This window comes from Pristiophorus japonicus, chromosome 20 (genome assembly GCF_044704955.1).
Source record: "Pristiophorus japonicus isolate sPriJap1 chromosome 20, sPriJap1.hap1, whole genome shotgun sequence".
Lineage (NCBI taxonomy): Eukaryota > Metazoa > Chordata > Chondrichthyes > Pristiophoridae > Pristiophorus > Pristiophorus japonicus.
In genome coordinates, this window is record NC_091996.1 from 90,123,414 (window position 1) to 90,145,500 (window position 22,087).

Below are 22,087 nucleotides of genomic sequence, written 5' to 3' on the forward strand. Positions count from 1 at the left end.
TCACCGTCCCCCCCCCCTTCACCGTCCCCCCCCCCTTCACCGTCCCCCCCCCCTTCACCGTCCCCCCCCCCTTCACCGTCCCCCCCCCCTTCACCGTCCCCCCCCCTTCACCGTCCCCCCCCCTTCACCGTCCCCCCCCCCTTCACCGCCCCCCCCCCCTTCACCGTCCCCCCCCCCTTCACCGTCCCCCCCCCCTTCACCGTCCCCCCCCCCTTCACCGTCCCCCCCCCTTCACCGTCCCCCCCCCTACACCGTCCCCCCCCCTCTTCACCGTCCCCCCCCCTCTTCACCGTCCCCCCCCCTCTTCACCGTCCCCCCCCCTCTTCACCGTCCCCCCCCCTCTTCACCGTCCCCCCCCCTCTTCACCGTCCCCCCCCCTCTTCACCGTCCCCCCCCTCTTCACCGTCCCCCCCCCCCTCTTCACCGTCCCCCCCCCCTCTTCACCGTCCCCCCCCCCTCTTCACCGTCCCCCCCCTCACCGTTTTCCCCCCCCTCACCGTCCCCCCCTCCCCGACCCGCCCTTCATCATCACCGCCCCTCCCCCCTCACCCTCCCTCTCCCCTCTGACTTCTCTAAACTCTTCCCCCCCCCCCAACTCCACTCCTACCTTCTTTCCCTTACAACCTAACCCCCACATCCCCCCCCATAACCTCCCCCATCGACCCTCTCTCCCATTTCCCATCCCCACCCGCCATCTCTGTCTCCCATCCCATCACCTTACCGCTACCCGACCTTCACACCCCAGACCTACCTCCCTCTTTTCCCCCACCAGCTTCCCCCCCACCAGCTTCCCCCCCACCAGCTTCCCCCCACCAGCTTCCCCCCCTCCCTTTCATAGCATCCTTCCAGCATTCTAATATCCACCTAAATTCACAGTTGTCACTGGATTATGGTTCCATTGGGGTTCTAGTGGGTAAAGGTTGACCACTGAGGAGTTTGAGAGTAGGGTAGAGCGGTGACTTATCGGAGCGCGTTGGGATATTGGAATTGGTCTCAGAGGCAGTTGGTGAATTGGATTAAGGGGCGGGGGGACAGGTGGGATAAGATATCGGGGGCCAGATATATGGCTGTTAACACTATAACTCTAGCAATGCTTTGAGGTCAGTAAACATTTCTGAATTGCATTGAACAGCACGTTGAGTGGTTGATATTTCTTAAACTGTAACAGACTGGGGCCAGTAGAATTGCAGGGAGTGGTAGAAACATAGAAAATAGGTGCAGGAGTAGGCCATCCGGCCCTTCGAGCCTGCACCACCATTCAATAAGATCATGGCTGATCATTCACCTCAGTATCCTGTTCATGTTTTCTCTCCATACCCCTTGATCCCTTTAGCTGCAAGGGCCATATCTAACTCCCTCTTGAATATATCCAATGAACTGGCATCAACAACTCTCTGCGGTATGGAATTCCATAGTGGTTATGTTACTGGACTAGTAATCCAGAGACCTATATTAATGATTGCAAAGGGGATGGAGTATAAAAGCAGGGAAGTCTTGCTACAGTTATACAGGGTATTGGTGAGGCCACACCTGGAATACTGCGTGCAGTTTTGGTTTCCATATTTACGAAAGGATATACTTGCTTTGGAGGCAGTTCAGAGAAGGTTCACTCGGTTGATTCTGGGGGTGAGAGGGTTGACTTATGAGGAAAAGTTGAGTAGGTTGGGCCTCTACTCATTGGAATTCAGAAGAATGAGAGGTGACCTTATCGAAATGTATAAGATTATGAGGGGGCTTGACAAGGTAGATGCTTGACACTGATGGGGGAGACTAGAATTAGAGGGCATGATCTTAGAATAAGGGGCTGCCCATTTAAAACTGAGATGAGAAATTTCTTCTCTTAGAGGGTTGTAAATCTATGGAATTTGCTGCCTCAGAGAGCTGTGGAAGCTGGGACATTGAATAAATTTAAGACAGAAATAGACAGTTTCTTAAATGATAAGAGGTTATGGGGAGTGGGCAGGGAAGTGGAGCTGAGTCCATGATGAGATCAGCCATGATTGTATTAAATGGCGGAACAGGCTCGAGGGGCCATATGGCCTACTCCTGCTCCTATTATGTTCTTAATGATCCGGCGACATGTGTTCAAATCCCACCACGGCAGCTGGGGAATATAAATTCAGATAATTACATTTTATTTTGAAATCTGGAATTAAAAGCTACGATCAGTCATGGTGACCATGAAACTACCGGATTGTCGTAAAAACCCATCCGGTTCACTAATGTCCCTTTAGGGAAGGAAATCTGCCGCCCTTACCCGGTCTGGGCCTACATGTGACTCCAGACCCACAGCAATGTGGTTGACTCTTAACTGCCCTCTGAAATGGCCCAGCGAGCCACTCCGATGTATAAGGCGGCTCACCACCACCTTCTCAAGGGGTAATTAGGGGATGGGCAATAAATGCCGGACTCGCCAGTGCCGCCCACATCCCATGCACGAATAAAATAAAAACAAAATAATCCATGTGGCAGCTCTTGATGGTAAAGGAGGCTTAACAAATGACACACAGGCACAGGAACTCGTGATTGAAGTTAAGAAGGACTGGCTGCGATTCAAAAGTGAAGGCTGTAACGAAGACTGCAATGTTCACCTGGAGCCCTCGGTGATTCTTTTGTGTTCACTCTGTATTCTTTCTTTGCAGAATTTGTCAGATCTTGCAGCCTTGATTGGCATCAGCAACTCCAGACTCGGCTCCGCCAAAACCAGGTAAGGGCCGCGAGCCGTTGCCCCTCTGTGTGTTTGTGGGTAAACCGATGCAAATACAGCTGTCCTCGCTGATGGGGATAGCTGTTCGATGCCATGATGTTTCGGTTTTACTAAGAAATGGGAGCGGGAGTAGGCCCCTCGAGCCTGCTCCGCCATTCAATAAGATCGCGGCTGATCTTCTACCTCAACCCTATCTTTCCGCCCGATCCCCATAGCCTTTGATTCCCTGAATATCCAAAAAATCTATCTATCTTCGCCTTGAATTGTTGTGTATGTATAATATAAGTATACTTCCTGTACACTCAATGTACAGTTACATAAGACTACTGGATGTACCTTCACACTGTATACACTATGCCTGTACCACCAGAGGGTGCAACTGGTGGAGACCTAGGGGTCACCTGTACACGACAGGTAACCAGGTATAAAAGGGAGCTCATCTTACTGTACCCTCACTTAGGAGCTGTAATAAATGGACTACGGTACAAGAACAATACCTTACCTCGTGGAGTCATTACTAGAGTGCTTATAGACACAATATGAATATATTCAACGACTGAGCCTCCACAGCCCTCTGGGGCAGAGAATTCGAAAGATTCACCACCCTCTGAGTGAAGTAATTTCTCCTCATCTCAGTCCTAAATGGCCGACCCCTTATCCTGAGACTGTGACCCCTGGTTCTAGACTCTCCAGCCCGGGAGGAAACGTCCTCCCTGCATCTACCCTGTCAATCCTCCTCAGAATCTTGTATGTTTCAATCAGATCACCTAAACTCCAGAGATACAGGCCCATTCCACACAATCTCGTCATAAGACAGCCCTCTCAACCCTGGAATCAATCTTCGTTGTTCTGCTTCCAAAGCAATTATATCCTTTAGGAGACCAAAACTGTGCACAATACACCAGTTGTGGTCTCACCAAGGTCCTGTACAATTGTTGCAAGACTTCCTTACTCTTATATATAAAAAAAATAGGAGCAGTAGTAGGCCATTCGGCCCTTCGAGCCTGCACCGCCATTCAGTATGATCATGGCTGATCCTCTATCTGAACACAATATTCCCGCTTTCTCCCCATACCCCTTGATGCCTTTTGTGTTAATTTATCTATCTCCTTCTTAACTATATTCAGTGACTTGGCCTCCACAGCCTTCTGTGGTAGAGAATTCCACAGGTTCACTGCTCTCTGAGTGAAGAAATTTCTCCTCATCCCGCTCCTAAATTTCCTATCCTGAGACTGACCCCCTCGTTCTAGACTTCCCAGCCAGTGGAAACACCCTCCCCACATCCATATTTATATTTATGCTCCAACTCCCTTGGAAAAAAAGACAACATGCCATTTGCCTTCTCTGCTTGCTGCACCTGCATGCTAACTTTTTGGGTTTCTTTCTCGAGGACACCCAAACCTCTCTGAACACCAACATTTAAAAGTTTCTCAGCATTTAAAAAAGATTCTGTTTTTCTACGCTCCCATCTGCCACCTTACAGCCCACTCACTTGGTGTTTCTATGTCTATTAAAATGTGCGCTGCTGTATCCAGTTCCGTGTTTAGCCAGGGCTAATTGTCCTTAATTATGTGTTCCATCCCCACAGATTTGAAGGAGTCTGCTTGCTGGCTCTGTTGGTAGCTGACAGTCCCACAGATATCTTCCAGGATCAATGCATCTCTTGGCTCCGGGCAGTGCAGCACATTATCCAGGTAATCAATGGACTCCACCCTGATTCTCTGCAGACTTCTGCCTATCTCCGCCCACGTCCGCCCTGTCTCTGCCCTCGGGGAGGAGGGGAGGAGCTTTTAAAATAAGAACATAAGAAATAGGAGTAGGCCATACGGCCCCTCGAGCCTGCTCCGCCATTCAATAAGATCATGGCTGATCCAATCATGGACTCAGCTCCACTTCCCTGCCCACTCCCCATAACCCCTTATCCCCTTATCGGTTAAGCGACTATCTATCTCTGTCTTAAATTTATTCAATGTCCCAGCTTCCACAGCTCTCTGAGGCAGCAAATTCCACAGATTTACAACCCTCAGAGAAGAAATTCCTCCTCATCTGTTTTAAATGGGCGGCCCCTTATTCTAAGATCATGCCCTCTAGTTCTAGTCTCCCCCATCAGTGGAAACATCCTCTCTGCATTCACCTTGTCAAGCCCCCTCATAATCTTATACGTTTCGATAAGATCACCTCTCATTCTTCTGACCAGCATTAATTGCCCATCCCTAATTGCCCCTTGAGAAGGTGGTGGTGAGCCGCCTTGAACCGCTGCAGTCCGTGTGGTGCATGTATCCTCATTGTGCTGTTAGGGAAGGAGTTCCAGGATTTTGACCCAGCGACGATGAAGGAACGGCCGATATATTTAACTCTGGATAGTGTGTGACTTGGAGGGGAACGTGGAGGTGGTGGTGTTCCCATGCGCCTGCTGCCCTTGTCCTTCTGGGTGGTAGATGTCGCGGGTTTGGGAGGTGCTCCCGAAGAAGCCTTGGCGAGTTGCTGCAGTGCATCTTGTAGACGGTGCACACTGCAGCCACGGTGCGCCGGTGGTGGAGGGAGTGAATGTTGAAGGTGGTGGGTAGCGTGCCCATCAAGCGGGCTGCTTTGTCCTGGATAATGTCGAACTTCTTGAGTGTTGTTGGAGCTGCACTCATCCAGGCAAGTGGAGAGTGTTCCATCACACTCCTGACTTGTGCCTTGTAGATTGTGGAAAGGGAGTCAGGTGATGAGACACTTGCCACAGAATACCCAGCCTCTAACCTGCTCTTGTAGCCACAGTATTTATGTGGCTGGTCCAGTTAAGTTTCTGGTCAATGGTGACCCCCAGGATGTTGATGGTGGGGGATTCGGCGATGGTAATGCCGTTGAATGTCAAGGGGTAGTGGTTAGACTCTCGCTTGTTGGAGATGGTCATTGCCTGGCACTTGTGTGGTGCAAATGTTACTTGCCACCACTTATCAGCCCAAGCCTGAATGTTGTCTAGAGGTCTTGCTGCATGCGGGCACGGACTGCTCCATTATCTGAGGAGTTGCGAATGGAACTGAACATCCCCACTTCTGACCTTATGATGGAGAGAAGGTCATTGATGAAGCAGCTGAAGATGGTTGGGCCTAGGTCACTGCCCTGAGGAACTCCTGCAGCGATGTCCTGAGGCTGGGATGATTCATCTCCAACAATCACGACTATATTCCTTTGTGCTATGTATGACTCCAACTGGATTGTCACTTAATCTCTCCCTGCATTGTTACAGTGCCAGGACCTGCAGACTACAGTGGAGCTTGCCACGTGGGTGCTACATGACCTGCTGAAGTACTCGTCCCAGCTTCCCGAGCTGGCCCGGGAGGTGGCCATGAACCACATACCCAGCATAGTGACCTCCCTGCTGGGGCTGAAGCCTGAGGTGAGTCTCTGATTACAAGAGGAAATAAAAAGCTCAATTTTCCCACATAACAGGCCTCCTACAGAAAGGAATCTCTCGGACCTGGGCAGCAGACTGTATCGCACATTTGAGACTTGGGGCACGCTAAGAATTAGGAGCAGCAGTAGGCTGTGCGGCCCCTCGTGCCTGCTCCACCATTCAGCAAGATCATGGCTGAAGTTCAAATACAGATTGTCGCATCTTTTAAGAAAGAGTAGAGCAACGTTTGAAATAGCAGAAATTGCAGCGGAGAAAGCGGGGCAGTGGGATTAGTTTGGGATTGATACAGGGCTATGGGGAGAGAACGGGGCAGTGGGATTAGTTTGGGATTGATACAGGGCTGTGGGGATAGAGAGGGGCAGTGGGATTAGTTTGGGATTGATACAGAGCTATGGGGAGAGAACGGGGCAGTGAGATTAGTTTGGGATTGATACAGAGCTATGGGGAGAGAACGGGGCAGTGGGATTAGTTTGGGATTGATACAGGGCTATGGGGAGAGAACGGGGCAGTGGGATTAGTTTGGGATTGATACAGGGCTATGGGGAGAGAGCGGGGAGCAGTGGGATTAGTTTGGGATTGATACAGGGCTATCGGGGCGAGTGGAGCAGTGGGATTAGTCAATGTTTCTTGATAATTGCAGCCTCAATTCTGTCAACTTCCTTGTAAATCTTTTCTGCGCTTTCACCAGTACTTTCACAGTCCTCCGCCTTCCCTTCCCAATAGCTCACTGCGTTGCTGCCAGTTCCGGGGCTCAGTTACTGCGCTATAAATCCCTCTGAGGGCACTGCCAAGTTTAAGAAGTGAATCCTTTCTTGGGACAGCTGTCCTCGCCTAGACTTTTGACGATATTTTCACTTGCAATGTGTCTAACACTGTACCTTTCTCTCAGTGCCATACAGAAGCCATGGACGGAATGAAGGCCTGTATGACCTTTTACCCCCGGGCCTGTGGATCTGTGCGGGTAAGGAATCTCTTACTGTGTCCCAAGGGCACTGCAGCTCCCTCATAGGTGGCAGGCTCCTTGCTTTATGTTTACAGCTCAAAAGTCTGCCCTGTTCAATTTTATCTTGCATATTACATTTATATCCAGGACCAGCCTTGTGCAGTTGTCTAAATTTCAAACAGGCAATTGCATGTGAAATCGTTTAATGGTTTTTTCAATGGAACACCCAGTACGATGATGGAACATGCCCTTTGGTTGTACTTTTGTCTGGTGGGAGAAATTTGGGGCGCATAGCACTGGGGTACAGTACTGGTACAGGTCTGTCACTGTACACATGGGTACAGTACTAGTGGGTACAGGTCTTGTCACTGTATAACATTGGTACAGTACTGATGGGTACAAGTCTGTCACTATAACACTGGGGTACAGTACTGGTGGGTACAAGTCTGTCACTGTATAACATTGGTACAGTACTGATGGGTACAGGTCTGTCACTATAATACTGGGGTACGTACTGGTGGGTACAGGTCTGTCACTGTATAACGCTGGGGTACAGTACCGGGGGGTGGTACAGGTCTGTCACTGTATAACACTGGGGTACAGTACTGGTGGGTACAGGTCTGTCACTATAACACTGGGGTACAGTACTGGTGGGTACAGGTCTGTCACTGTATAACACTGGGGTACAGTACTGGTGGGTAGAGGTTTGTCACTAACACTGGGATATAGTACTGGTGGGTACAGGTCTGTCACTGTATAACACTGGGGTACAGTACTGGTTGGTACAGGTCTGTCACTGTATAATACTGGGGTACAGTACTGGTGGCTACAGGTCTGTCACTATAACGCTGGGGTACAGTACCGGGGTGGGTACAGGTCTGTCACTAACACGGGTACAGTACTGGTGGGTACAGGTCTGTCACTGTACAACACGGGTACAGTACTGGTGGGTACAGGTCTGTCACTGTATAACACTGGGGTACAGTACTGGTGGGTACAGGTCTGTCACTGTATAACACTGGGGTACAGTACTGGTGGGTACAGGTCTGTCACTGTATAACACTGGGGTACAGTGCTGGGTACAGGTCTGTCACTGTATAACACTGGGGTACAGTACTGGTGGGTACAGGTCTGTCACTGTATAACACTGGGGTACAGTACTGGTGGGTACAGGTCTGTCACTGTATAACACTGGGGTACAGTACTGGTGGGTACAGGTCTGTCACTGTATAACACTGGGGTACAGTACTGGTGGGTACAGGTCTGTCACTGTATAACATTGAGGTACAGTATTGGTGGGTACAGGTCTGTCACTGTATAACACTGGGGTACAGTACTGGGGGGTACAGGTCTGTCACTGTATAACACTGGGGTACAGTACTGGTGGGTACAGGTCTGTCCCTGTATAACACTGGGGTACAGTACTGGTAGGTACAGGCCTGTCACTGTATAACACTGGAGTACAGTACTGGTAGGTACAGGTCTGTCACTGTATAACACTGGGGTACAGTACTGGTGGGTACAGGTCTGTCACTGTATAACACTGGGGTACAGTACTGGTGGGTACAGGTCTGTCACTGTATAACACTGGGGTACAGTACTGGTAGGTACAGGCCTGTCACTGTATAACACTGGAGTACAGTACTGGTGGGTACAGGTCTGTCACTGTATAACACTGGGGTACAGTACTGGTGGGTACAGGTCTGTCACTGTATAACACTGGGGTACAGTACTGGTGGGTATAGGTCTGTCACTGTATAACACTGGGGTACAGTACTGTTGGGTACAGGTCTGTCACTATAACACTGGGGTACAGTACTGGTGGGTACAGGTCTGTCACTGTATAACACTGGGGTACAGTACTGGTGGGTACAGGTCTGTCACTGTATAACACTGGGGTACAGTACTGGTGGGTACAGGTCTGTCACTGTATAACACTGGGGTACAGTACTGGTGGGTACAGGTCTGTCACTGTACAACACTGGGGTACAGTACTGGTGGGTACAGGTCTGTCACTGTACAACACTGGGGTACAGTACTGGTGGGTACAGGTCTGTCACTGTACAACACGGGTACAGTACTGGTGGGTACAGGTCTGTCACTGTACAACACTGGGGTACAGTACTGGTGGGTACAGGTTTGTCACTGTATAACACTGGGGTACAGTACTGGTGGGTACAGGTCTGTCACTGTATAACACTGGACTACAGTACTGGTGGGTACAGGTCTGTCACTGTATAACACGGGGGTACAGTACTGGTGGGTACAGGTCTATCACTGTACAACACTGGGGTACAGTACTGGTGGGTACAGGTCTGTCACTGTATAACACTGGGGTACAGTACTGGTGGGTACAGGTCTGTCACTGTATAACACTGGGGTACAGTACTGGTGGGTACAGGTCTGTCACTGTATAACACTGGGGTACAGTACTGGTGGGTACAGGTCTGTCACTGTATAACACTGGGGTACAGTACTGGTGGGTACAGGTCTGTCACTCTAACACTGATTTGTCTTGAGTATAAAGCGGTCTCTGCCGATTCATTACCGCAGAGCAAATCTGGGAGACCGCTCGGGGGTGAGAAAGCAGAAGCAACTAACGAAGAATTCTACCAATGATTGAATTGTAACTTTGGTTCCTTTGTGCCGGCAGGGCAAGCTGACTGCTTATTTCCTGTGTAAGCTGGATACAGCGAGTCCGCATGTGCAGGAGGTAAGCACCGGGCAGTAATGCCAGTTTAGAGTGAGGTTTGATCTCCGTGTATTTTGTTCGTAAGTTGCATTCGAGCTGGTTTGCCTGATGGAGTTCAGAAGTGCTGTGAAAAGAAAAAGGCAGACTTGCATTTATATAGCGCCTTTCACGACTTCTGGTTGTCCCAAAGCGCTTTACAGCCAACGGAGTTGTTTTTTGAAGTGTAGTCACTGCTGTAATGTAGGAAGCGCAGCAGCCAATTTGTGCACAGCAAGCTCCCACAAACAGCAATGTGATAATGACCAGATAATCTGTTTTTAGCGATGTTAATTGAGGCATAAATATTGGCCCAGGACACCGGGGATAACTCTCCTGCTCTAGTGCCGTGGGATCTTTTACGTCCATCCGAGAGGGCAGACGGGACCTCAGGTTTAACGTGTCACCCAAAAGGCAGCACCTCCGACAGTGGGGCGCTCCCTCGGTACTGGCACTGGGAGTGTCAGCGTGGATTGTGTGTTCACGTCTCCGGACTGGGACTTGAATCCACAACCTTCTGACCCCGAGGCAAGAGAGTGCGAGCCACGGCTGGGTCCTAGATGGCCTTCCGTCCATCAGTGCCACAAGTCGGAGTTTGGCGCAGGCCTGCACCAGGGCGTTGCGTTTAATTCTGCACGATCGGGACTACGAGGGTTGCTGGTGTGACGTGGAGAAGCCACAGCTGTCGCAGAAAAAGAAGCGCAAATTGAAAGGGTACAGGCAAAGGCAACGGGAACAGAGGAACTGGAGTAGGCCGTTCAGCTCCCCAAACTTATTCTACCATTCAATTCGACATTTAACTGAGGCCCCGTCTCCTCTCTCAGGTAGACGTGAAAGATCCCATGCCGCTGTGGGAGGAAGAGCAGATATTGTCCTGGCCAATATTTATCCCTTGACCAACATCACTAAAGCAGATTAACTGGTCATTATCATTTTGCTGTTTGTGGGAGCTTGCTCTGTGCAAACTGACTGCCACATTTCCTACATTACAACAATGAACTACACTTCAAAAGTACCTCATAGGCTGTCAAAATCTTTGGGACGTCCTGAGGTCATGAAAGGCGCTATAGAAATGCAAGTCTTCCTTTTAGGTCACCACTGATCTGCATCTCAACTCCAGCTGACCCCTTGGTTTCGTAGCCCTTGTTACTACCAACCGTTCACAGTCATTTCACATCACAGGTGTGCCAGTGACAGCAGACGCACTCGTACCCCCGTTGTCGGAACTACCCTCCTGAGTTCAAATCTCAAAGAACAGAGCCCCACAATCTGTTTCAGCAGAGAAAGATTTGTGCAGTGCCTTATCTCAAACGCATCCAAGCACCGTGCGCGGCATAGAATTTCCGTTACAGAGGAATAGGAGGAAGGCTGTTCAGCCCCTTTGAGCCTGTTTCGCCATTCAATGAGATTGTGCCTGATCTCTCTACCCACCTTGTTTCCGTAATCCTCAAAACCCTTGCCAAACATCTAGCGATCTCGGTTTTGAAATATTCAATTGACCCCCAGTTTCGGTAGCTTTTTGGGGGAGAGATTTCCACTACCCTGTGTTAGCAGAATTGCTTCCTGACATCACCCTTGAATGGCCTGCCTCTAATTTTAAGGTTATGCCCCCCTTGTTCTGGGCTCCCTCACCAGAGGAAATAATTTCAATTTACCATATAAACTCACTTTATGCCTGTCACTTTAATTCTCCACTGCATTCCCACTCTGACCTCTCTGTCCTTGGCCTCCTACACTGTTCCAACGAAGCTCAACGCAAGCTCGACAAGCAGCACCTCGTCTTTCGTTTAGGCACTTTACAGCCTTTTGGACTCAACATCGAGTTCAAAATTTTGAGCATAGCCGCTGCCGATCTTTGGCTCCCTTTCCCCCCCCCTCCAGCCCCCCACAGAGCCTGTTTCTTCTTTTCTCCTTGTCTCTAATGGCAGTTGGTTATTATCCCACCATTCACACTCTATCTCGACTAATGTTTTTCTAACTCCTGGCATTACCATTTGAATTTGGGCCATCGTCCCTTTTGTCTCTCTAATCTTTCTTGTCTTCCACCCTATCACAGACCTTCCCTTTTGTTTTTTCTTCCCCTCCCCCTTTCAGTGCTCGTTAAGAATCTGTTCTTTTCGAACACTCTCCAGTTCTGACAAAGGGTCATCGACCTGAAACGTTAACTCTGCTTCCTCTCCACAGATGCTGCCTGGCCCGCTGAGATTTCCAGCATTTTCTGTTTTTATTCTGGATTCCAGCATCCGCAGTATTTTGCTTTCGTACTATATACACTCCTTTTAATCATGAAACACCTCAATTAGATCACCCCTTCCTCGAGAGAACACAAGCCCAGTCTATGCCAGCTGCCCTCCTAATTTAACCCTTTTAGTCCCATGTAGGGGTACAAAGGAGGCTTCCCTCCCTCAAAGTGGACTATCTGATCTAGTTAATCGACACCTCACCCGGCCAGTTGGGGTAAAAGGAAAGCTTCTCTTCCTCAGGGTGGATTAACTGATAGTTAATCAACACCTCGCCCAGCTCCCACTGTATAACGACCACGGAAGTAAACAAACAAAACCTCAGCTTTTACCGGTTTTATTACATGCGATGCACGGGAAGGTTCAGCCTATAACTTCCGAAATACAAGAGGTTTCAAGTACAATTTTTAAAGGTTTTGGAGAGGAGCACCTATCAGCGAAGTTACATTGAATTGTTGACTCTTATCAAACTGTCTCTGAGTGGTATATGCAATTGCCCATCTTCTATGGTGTTGGTCCATGACTTGCACTTTGCCACTGGCTTCCTTACCTCTTCCTCAGAGATTTCTGGTCAACAACTGCTGATTTTGCTGTTCAAGTATTATAGAAGTTACGGAGGCAGTTTAATGCGTTATACATTTGTGCTATACCGACATAAGCAAGTGTTACATAGGCAATTATACAGACCCTCCTAATACTGATAAGTTCATTGCCTTCAGTATAATTCTGACCACCTATTTGCAACTCTTACAATTATATCCCTTACATCCCGGTATCATTATGGTGGGACTGAGTGGGTAGCTCTCAGAGCGGGCCAGCACAGGTGGGATTGGGTTGAATGGCCTCTTTCGGCGCTGTAACATATCTAATGCTACATCGGATTGACTGGTCCTCCTCTCGCTGTCTCTTCTTCCCTAGCTGGCCTGCCAATGCTACGTGATGCTGCCAGGGCTGGGCACCGGATTCGCTCAGGGCATGAAGTACGCCGAGTCCTGGGGGCAGCAGCTGCACTGCCTCCTCGCAACACTGCACAGCCTGGTGGGGCAGATGTATGAAGGGACGGAAACGGGTGAGGGCACAAGCAGTCCGGTGCAATGGCGTAGCAGTAAGACCAGCGTACCGCGGGCGTAGCTCTGATTCTCCAGCTAGGTTCAACACTATGCCAAGAAATATGGCCAACGGTCAGAGCTTCAGAATCCAAATCCTTTAATAATGTAGTGTGAAAAATAGTTGTACTTCTGGGAAGGTTTGATACAGCAGGAGGTTTGTTTCTAATCACTAAAGTTTTCAGACAGTCCAGGCTAAAATGGATTCTGTTTACTCTTCTTGCTGTGTTGGTTTCCTCTTTGGTTTTGCTTTCTCTTTGTTCTTTTCTGTCCAATTGGAAAAACGCCACCCTGTGGCTGGAGTACTTCATGGCAACTAGCATGTCCAGAATTAAATTGGCTCCAACCAGTTATACCTGTCGGGAATGGATGAACCGGCTGGGTCTCTTTTTTTTCTCTTGAAAAGAGAGGGCTGATGGGTGACCTAATAGAGGTCTTTAAAATTCTGAAAGGTTTTGATAAGAGTGGATACAGAGAGAATGTTTCCACTTGTGGGGAAGAGCATAACTCCTGCACCTATTTTCTATGTTTCTATTGGCGAGAAAGCAGGAATGGGGTACTGAAGTTGCATGTTCAGCCATGATCATATTGAATGGTGGTGCAGGCTCGAAGGGCCAAATGGCCTACTCCTGCACCTAGTTTCTATGTTTCTAGAGGCCATCAATATAAGATGGTCAAGAAATCCAACATGGAATTCAGAAGAAACTTCTTTACCCAGAGAGTGGTGACAATGTGGTGCTCGCTGCCACAGGGAGGGGTTGAGGCGAATAGTATCGATGCATTTAAGGGGAGGCTGGACAAGCGCATGGGGGAGAAGGGAATAGAGGGTTATGCTGATAGAGTTAGATGAGGTAAGACGGGAGGAGGCTCGAGTGGAGCATAAACGCCGGCATGGACTGGTTGGGCCGAATGGCCTGTTTCTGTGCCGTATATCGTATGTAACTAAGGACAAGACGCGCACTGGCTACTTTGGGTGACGCACAGCTCCAGTTAACCCTTGTTTTGCTGGGTTGGTATTTGCCATGAATTGGAAATGCTATCAGCGATGGAATCCCTCCCACACAGCAACAGCAGCAGCAGCACCATCATCGGTAGTGATCGACCTTATTAATATCGAGAAACCCACAGCGCAGGGCACCTCCAAGGTTCGGGGTACGGTAACACAGTGGCCATGTTACTGGACTATTAATCCAGGGGCCTGGACGAATGACATGAGTTCCGAGGAGGTTGACTTATGAGGAAAGATTGAGTAGGTTGGGCCTCACGTGCATTTATTAAGTTAGCAAGTATCGGTTCAAAGTTCACATGAGAAATTTCTGGTTTCCATATTTGCGAAGGGATGTGCTTGCTCTGGAGGCAGTTCAGAGAAGGTTCACTCGGTTGATTCCGGGGATGAGTGGGTTGACTTATGAGGAAAGGTTGAGGAGGTTGGACCTCTACTCATTGGAATTCAGAAGAAAGAGAGGTGATCTTATCGAGGGGGCTTGACAAGGTAGATGCAGAGAGGATGTTTCCACTGATAAGGGAGACTAGAACTAGCGGGCATGTTCTTAGAATAAGGGGCCGCCCATTTTTAAAATAGAGATGAGAAGAAATTTCTTCTCTGAGGGTTGTAAATCTGTGGAATTCACTGCCTCAGAGAGCTGTGAAAGCTGGGACATTGAATATATTTATGACAGAAATAGGCAGTTTCTTAAATGATATGGGGTTATGGGGAGCTGGCGGGGAAGTGGAGCTGAGTCCATGATCAGATCAGCCATGATCTTATTAAATGGCAGAACAGGCTCGAGGGGCTGTATAGCCTGCTCCTAATTCTTATGTTCTTATGTAAATCCCACCACGGCAGCTGGGGAATTTAAATTCAGTTCATTAAATAAACCTGGAACAAAAAGCTAATATCAGTAATGGTGCCCATGGGCTAGACTTTCCCAAGAGCCCCTCAACGCCCGATTGCCCGCTCCGAAAAACCCGCTAATGTTTGATAAGTAACGCCGGTGAAAATTTACACTTAAATGTTAAAACTAAAACTAATCGCCTGGCGAGAAAATGGGCCTTAGATCTTTATTCTCGCCGGTTAAGGGGAAACTAAGTAAAATGGGCGGTTTAAAAAAAAATTTAGTCCAAGGCTGCGGTTGGGCCTAGGGAGGGGGGGAAAACTCACTTTTAAAAAAAAAAAGCCACTTTATAAAAAAAAAAGTCAACATTCCCACCTAATCGGCGTTTTAAAATTAAAAAATAAATAAAGAAACTTTAACTTGCCTTTCTTTGCAAAGTACTCACCAACCGCCCTGTTTAAGCAGCTTTCACAGGGCGGTTCCCTCGGCGATCTGGACGGGCTTCCGTTAAGGCCAAACTTACGCCCTGGCGATTTTCTTGGCGCTGCGCGTCGGAGGTTTGGTCCCGGCGGGCGTTTTCAGATTTGGACGATACCACTGGAAAAAAAACTAAGGGGGAAACTTTCGCCGGGCGGAAAAAGAGAAAATCGCCGAGAACCTGCCGAAAATGATAGGAAGGTCTAAGGCTAACCCCATGAAACTACCAGATTGTCATGAAAAACTCATCTGGTTCACTAATGTCCCTTTCGGGAAGGAAATCTGCCGCCCTTACCCGATCTGGCCGTTGTGTGACTCCAGTGGAACTGAGGGATACGGGTTTTGAGATTCTGCGGGTGGTGGTGGGGGGGGGGAAATTAGTCAGAGTGGGACTTCATCCGTTTGTCGGTGTTTATTTGTAATTTTACCAGGGATGAGGGATTTCAGGGATGTGGAGAGACTGGGGAAGCTGGGATTGTTCTCCTTGGAGCAGAGAAGGTTCAGGGGAAATTTAATAGAGGTGTTCAAAAAGATAGTGGATAGAGAGCGACACGTTCCACTGGCGGGAGGCTCTTTAACCAACGGGCACAGGTTTAAGATAATTGGCAAAAGAACCAGCGGAGAGATGAGAATTTATTTTACGCAGCGAGTTACGATCTGGTTGAAAGGGCTGTCGAAGCAGATTCAGTAGTAACTTTCAAAAGGGAACTGGATAAATATTTGAAGAGGAACTAATTTGCTGGGCTATGGGGAAAGACCAAGGGAGTGAGACTAATTGGATCACTCTTTCAAAGAGCAGGCACAATGGCCCGAATAGCTCCTTCTGTGCGTAAGATCTGCCTGTTTCATTTATTTAAGAACTTCTCTCTCGAAGAGGTTGTCTGTAATTTTGCTCTGTATTTTGGTGCAGAACCAGTCCTGAATGCTGTGGAGTAATACTAACCAGAATGTCTGTGCCCCTCTCCCTCCCTCCCTCCCTCTCCCTCACTGCAGACCCCGTCCGTTACGAGGGACCCGGTGTCGACCTGCTCCTGCCCGCGCTGAGTGACAGCGACCCCTTCCTCGTGCTGCGACTCAGGCAGCGGTTCTCTGCGCTCAGCAAGTGCCTCTCGCTGCTTCTCAGGTACGTCTCCGCCCTCCTCGGCCCTCGCCGCTCGCTCTGCACGGCGAAATAAACCGGGGCTGGGGTTGGAGCCAACAGCTCGTGCTTCTATAGCAACCACCTCACCCCCCCCCCCCCCGTGAGCACTTCACAAGAACTGGCATTTATACAGCGCCTTTCACCAACTCGGGGTGTCTCAAAGCGTTTCACAACCAGTGAAGTGCTTTTTGATGGGTCAGAGGTAACGGAGTGGGGGGGTGCCTTGGGGGGGGGGGGGGTGATGGGGGGAGCCTTGGGGGGGAGGGGGGGTTGATGGGGGGGGGAGCCTTGGGGGGGGAGGGGGGTGCTGATTGGGGGAGCCTTGGGGGGGAGGGAGGGCTGATGGGGGGGAGCCTTGCGGGGGGGGGGGAAGAGGTGGAGGGAAATCGGGGCGGGGTTGGGGGGGGGGGGGTCGGAGGGTAATGGGAAGACCGGAGGGTAATGGGAAGCCCGGAGCGGAGGGTGATGCACGATCCTGATCCACTGCCGGGTATCTCTCTCGTTCTCGAGCGGTTTCTGTGATGATTGGCCGACGGGGGGGGGGGGGGAATCTTGTACTTTGCTCTTAATAAATAATGTTTGTTCTGTGAGCATTTTCAACTTTCGGTGTTCCCCCCCCCCCCCCCCCCCAATACACTATAATCAATCTGACTGTCCCTTTTCCTTGTGGTGCAGTTCGGATTTCCCGGTGCCTGTGAAGATGCCGGTGCAGGATGTCCTAAATTTGGTCTGTCGGGTCTTGAACGTCACCACCAAGAACATGGTAAGGAGGCGGGTGGCTACAGGCTAACCCTTCATCTCTTGACAGCAAGGGTCCTTCCCCTCCCAGTCTCCCCATGATGTGCCTGACCAAGGAGTGCTCAGTGGTGACGTTTCCATCCATTCCCAGTGCGCCAGCTACATTTAACCGCACTCATTCTTTGTGCTCTTCAAAACCTTCCCTGAGATAAGACGCCTTCTTTCTCCCTGTATCCTCGCCATACAGACTAGTTGCACCGTCTCCAGCTCTGGGAGGTTTCTATAAAAGACGGCTGAACCTTGACTGGGTCATTGAATATATTCAAGGCGGAGATAGACAGATTTTTGAACGACAGGAGAGTCAAGGGTTATGGGGAGCGGGCAGGTAAGTGGAGTTGAGGACAGGATCAGATCAGCCATGAAAATGAATGGCAGAGCAGGCTCGAGGGGCCGTACGGCCTACTCCTGCTCCTATTTCTTATGTTCTTATGACCCCAGTTTCACACCCGGGTGGCAAGCTGAAAATATTTCCCCACTGAGCAAATAAGATGGTCACTAATAAATCTAATCGGGAATTCAGTGGAAAACTCTTCACCCAGAGAGCGGTGAGAATGTAGGCCTCGCTACCACAGGGAGTGGTTGAGGCGAATAGCACAGATGCATTTAAGGGGAAGTTACATAAGTCCATGAGGGAGAAATGAATAGAGGGATTCTGGGGATGAGGGGGTTGACTTATGAGGAAAGGTTGAGTCGGTTGGGCCTCTACTCATTGGAATTCAGAAGAATGAGAGGTGATCTTATCGAGACGTATAAGATTATGAGGGGGCTCGACAAGGTGGATGCAGAGAGGATGTTTCCACTGATGGGGGAAACTAGACTAGAGGGCATGATCTTAGAATAAGGGGCCGCCCATTTAAAATAGAGATGAGAAGGAATTTCTTGTGGAAGCTGGGACATTGAATAAATTTAAGACAGAAATAGACCGATAAGGGAATATGGGGTTATGGGGAACAGGCAGTGAAGTGGAGCTGAGTCCATGATCAGATCAGCCATGATCTTATTGAATGGTGGAGCAGGCTCGAGGGGCCGTATGGCCTACTCCTGCTCCTATTTCTTATGTTATGTTCTTATGAAATGTTGATGGGGTGAGATGAAGAGGAGGCTGGTGTGGAGCATAAACGCCGGCATGGACCTGTTTCTGTGCTGTACGTTCTCGGCAATTCACATCTTACGGCAGTGGGATTGGTACTGGTGAGCCCTGTCAATGCCACGGCCGCTGGTGAGGTTACCTCCCTGACCATAATCTATGTGACGAGGTTGAGGTCGCCACTACCCTGTGGCACGTGTCTCCGGCCGTTTCACATGTGCCAGTGGCAGAAGACGCACCCGTACCCCCGACGTCGGAACTACCCGATGCCCCGTTGGCCTCCTGAACTGCCCTCCTGTCCTTCAGTTCAATCTCAAAGAGCAGAGCCGCAAACACCCTGTTTTAGCAGAGAAAGATTTGTGCAGTGCCTCATCTCAAACACTAAGCGGTTTTGATCCTAGCCCAATTGCGAGACGGGACGGTTCGAATCGCCCCGCCTTACGAAAATTCTATACCCGGGGATTATTATTCAGTGTGTAAATGGAATAAGTCACGGGCAGGAATGCTTCGGTGAAAAATCGTACTTATATTTATTTAGTCTAACATACACTGGCTAAAACATGCACTATTAAACGAAAATCACTGTCTCTGTGGAGAATAAAATCCAGGTTACAAACAACCTACATACAGTACAAAACTGAGGACTGGTAACATGTGGTAATTCCCTTGTTGCTATGGTGGATTCTAACTCCACCCCTACCAACGAATTACCCAATCGCAGCCCCTTCGCCTGGCTACACCAAACGAAGCTTCCACCCCAGAATAGCCCCCGAAAAACTTCACTTCTGAGAAAACCCTGAGCCCTTACACCTCACCCAGCTCGCCTGGGATATCTGGTTACCAGCTTGGGACACTCGCGACCATGCTCACCACCACACACACTCGGTCTCGATCGCTCAGCTGAGCTGTGGGAAGTCACTGCCTGGAGGCCGAACCCTGTGAGGGGTATGCGGTTCTCTGTCTCAGCGGCTTCTTCTGCGGAATTGCGGCTTCCTCCTCTGGTGGTACTTGTTACGTCCAGGCAGAGAAGGGGGTGGGTCGGGGGGTTAGCGAAATGGTGGAAAAGAGTCTATCTTTACAGGAGTCTTACTATCCCTATCTTTCCCGGCAATCTTTAAAACCCTTTTGTTTCTAAGCACTCTGGTGCGTAGTCAGTGATAGGCCATCAGACCCATGTGCATTGGACTAATGGCCCTGAGTCTGGGACATATCTCGGTCTTTGTGTTGGGGAAAAAAAAGCTGGCTCCTCTTTGGCTGGCCAGGCCTTGTGGGTTCATTGTTCTGCTTCTCTTCTGAGATGGAGGTGGGAAGTGCTTTTGTATAAGGCCCTCTTCCTTTCGCGAGGACTGGCGGGCGAACCTGTACATTCTGGATGACTCAGTTCTTTTATCACAGCCAACTGCCATGCGGGTCTCTCTGCACAGGGTGATCCCATCACAGGGAAAAAAACATAGAAACATCGAAAATAGGTGCAGGAGCAGGCCATTCGGCCCTTCGAGCCTGCACCACCATTCAATAAGATCATGGCTGATCATTCACCTCAGTAACCTCAGAGTACCCTCAGAAAAATCCCATAAAGTCCATGAAATATTCTCGACTTGAGTCCATTCTTTTAAACAGAGACTTTGCGATATCTTCAACGCCTCACACCACTGTGCGTGGCAAATTACACTCCAGAGGACCAGGATGAGGCCGTTCAGCTCCTTTGAGCCTGTTTCACCATTCAATTAGATCATGCCTGATCTCTTTGCCCGCCATGTTTCCGTAACCCTTACCACCCGTGCCAAAAGTCTAGCGTTCTCCGTTTTGAAATATTCAGTTGACCCCCCCAGCTTCAATGGCTTTTTGGGGGAGAGAGTTCCAGATTTGCACTACCCTTCATGTGGAAAACGTGCTTCCTGACATCACTCCTGAATGGACTAGCTGATGCATGGTTACATGTGGGGGTATGATAGCATAGTGGTTATGTTACTGAACTAGTAATCCAGAGGCTGGGACTAATGATCCGGAGACATGTGTTCAAATCCCACCACGGTAGCTGGGGAATTTACAAATTCTAAAGTTACAACTAAAAAGTTACAACTCTAAATTCAGTTCATTAAATGAATATCAGTAATGGAAACTTCCAGATTGTGGTAAAATCCTGTCTTTTTCACTAATCTGCTTCCCTTACCCGGTCTGGCCGATATGTGACTCCAGACCCACGGCAACGTTGACTGTAACTGCCCCTCTGAAATGAGCACCTTCACCACATGGGACTGCAGCGATTCAAGAAGGCGGCTCACTTCTCGAGGGCGATTAGGGGATGGGCAATAAATGCCGGCCTTGCCAGGACGCCAACTAGGAGAGCAGTTTGACCAGGAGCGCATCGATTCCTTTTTCTTCGACTCGTGGAACCTTCACCAGTGTTGGGATCCCAGCTATTTACAATATACATCAATGATTTAGACGAAGGAATTGAATGTAATATCTCCAAGTTTGCAGATGACACTAAGCTGTGAAGAGGATGCTAAGAGGCTGCAGGATGACTTGGACAGGTTAGGTGAGTGGGCAAATGCATGGCAGATGCAGTATAATGAGAGGTGGCTAAAACAGGAAGGCAGATTATTATCTGAATGGTGACAGATTAGTAAAAGGGGAGGTGCAACGAGACCTGGGTGTCATGGTACATCAGTCATTGAAAGTTGGCATGCAGGTACAGCAGGCAGTTAAGAAAGCAAATGGCATGTTGGCCTTCATAGCGAGAGGATTTGAGTATAGGAGCAGAGAAGTCTTGCTGCAGTTGTACAGGGTCTTGTTGAGACTACATCTTGAGTATTGTGTGCAGTTTTAGTCTCCTAATCTGAGGAAGGACATTCTTGCTATTGAGGGAGTGCAGCTAAGGTTCGTCGAGACTGATTCCCGTGATGGCAGGACTGACATATGAAGAAAGACTGGATCGACTAGGCTTATATTCACTGGAATTTAGAAGAATGAAAGGGGATCTCAGAAGCATATAAAATTCTGACGGGATTGGACAGGTTAGATGCAGGAAGAATGTTCCCGATGTTGGGGAAGTCCAGAACCAGGGGTCACAGTCTAAGGGTAAGGGGTAAGTCACCATGATCATATTGAATGGTGGTGCAGGCTCGAAGGGCCGAATGGCCTACTCCTGCATCTACTTTCTATGTTTTACCAACTCTACCCCCCAAGAGCACGAATGTGGGACTTGGTCTACATTTCATTCACACTCGGTGGGGCGGGGTGGGGAGGGGTTCTTTGACCTTGATGGGAAGCAGGGAAGAAAGTACCCAGATCTCAACATGCAGAGATGGCGAATCTCTTGGCCGTTCCCAGGGGCCACCCGACTTAGTGACGTTGCACGCAGTGAGCAGTCAGATTTACTTTCACACTTACTGTTCACCCGCTTCTCACTCCACCCCCGTGCTTTGAAGGTTGCAATGTCTGCTCAAAGGCTAGTTTTTAAAAAAAAATTATTTCATTACAGAGCTGGATGGGCGAAGGGCCGTTGAAAATGTTAGTCCTGCCGACAATCCACTGCGATACCTTGGAGGTTTTGTCGGCGCTCATTATCGTGTAAGTGTACCCGAGTTCTTTGTGCACTTGAGAAAGTTGCCTCACC

The 22,087-nt window shown here is 49.3% G+C and overlaps 1 protein-coding gene across 1 annotated transcript in view; it reads left to right on the forward strand.

The window, feature by feature from the left end:
- pelp1 (proline, glutamate and leucine rich protein 1) overlaps positions 1-22,087 on the forward strand; it is a 44,462-nt gene that overhangs the window by 3,769 nt on the left and 18,606 nt on the right. Inside the window, exons 2-10 of the mRNA XM_070863140.1 lie at positions 2,643-2,707; positions 4,296-4,401; positions 5,943-6,092; positions 7,000-7,071; positions 9,707-9,766; positions 12,940-13,090; positions 16,433-16,562; positions 17,256-17,343; positions 21,953-22,041. Of these exons, the coding sequence (XP_070719241.1) occupies positions 2,643-2,707; positions 4,296-4,401; positions 5,943-6,092; positions 7,000-7,071; positions 9,707-9,766; positions 12,940-13,090; positions 16,433-16,562; positions 17,256-17,343; positions 21,953-22,041 (911 nt within the window). The remainder of the gene's footprint in view (positions 1-2,642; positions 2,708-4,295; positions 4,402-5,942; positions 6,093-6,999; positions 7,072-9,706; positions 9,767-12,939; positions 13,091-16,432; positions 16,563-17,255; positions 17,344-21,952; positions 22,042-22,087) is intronic.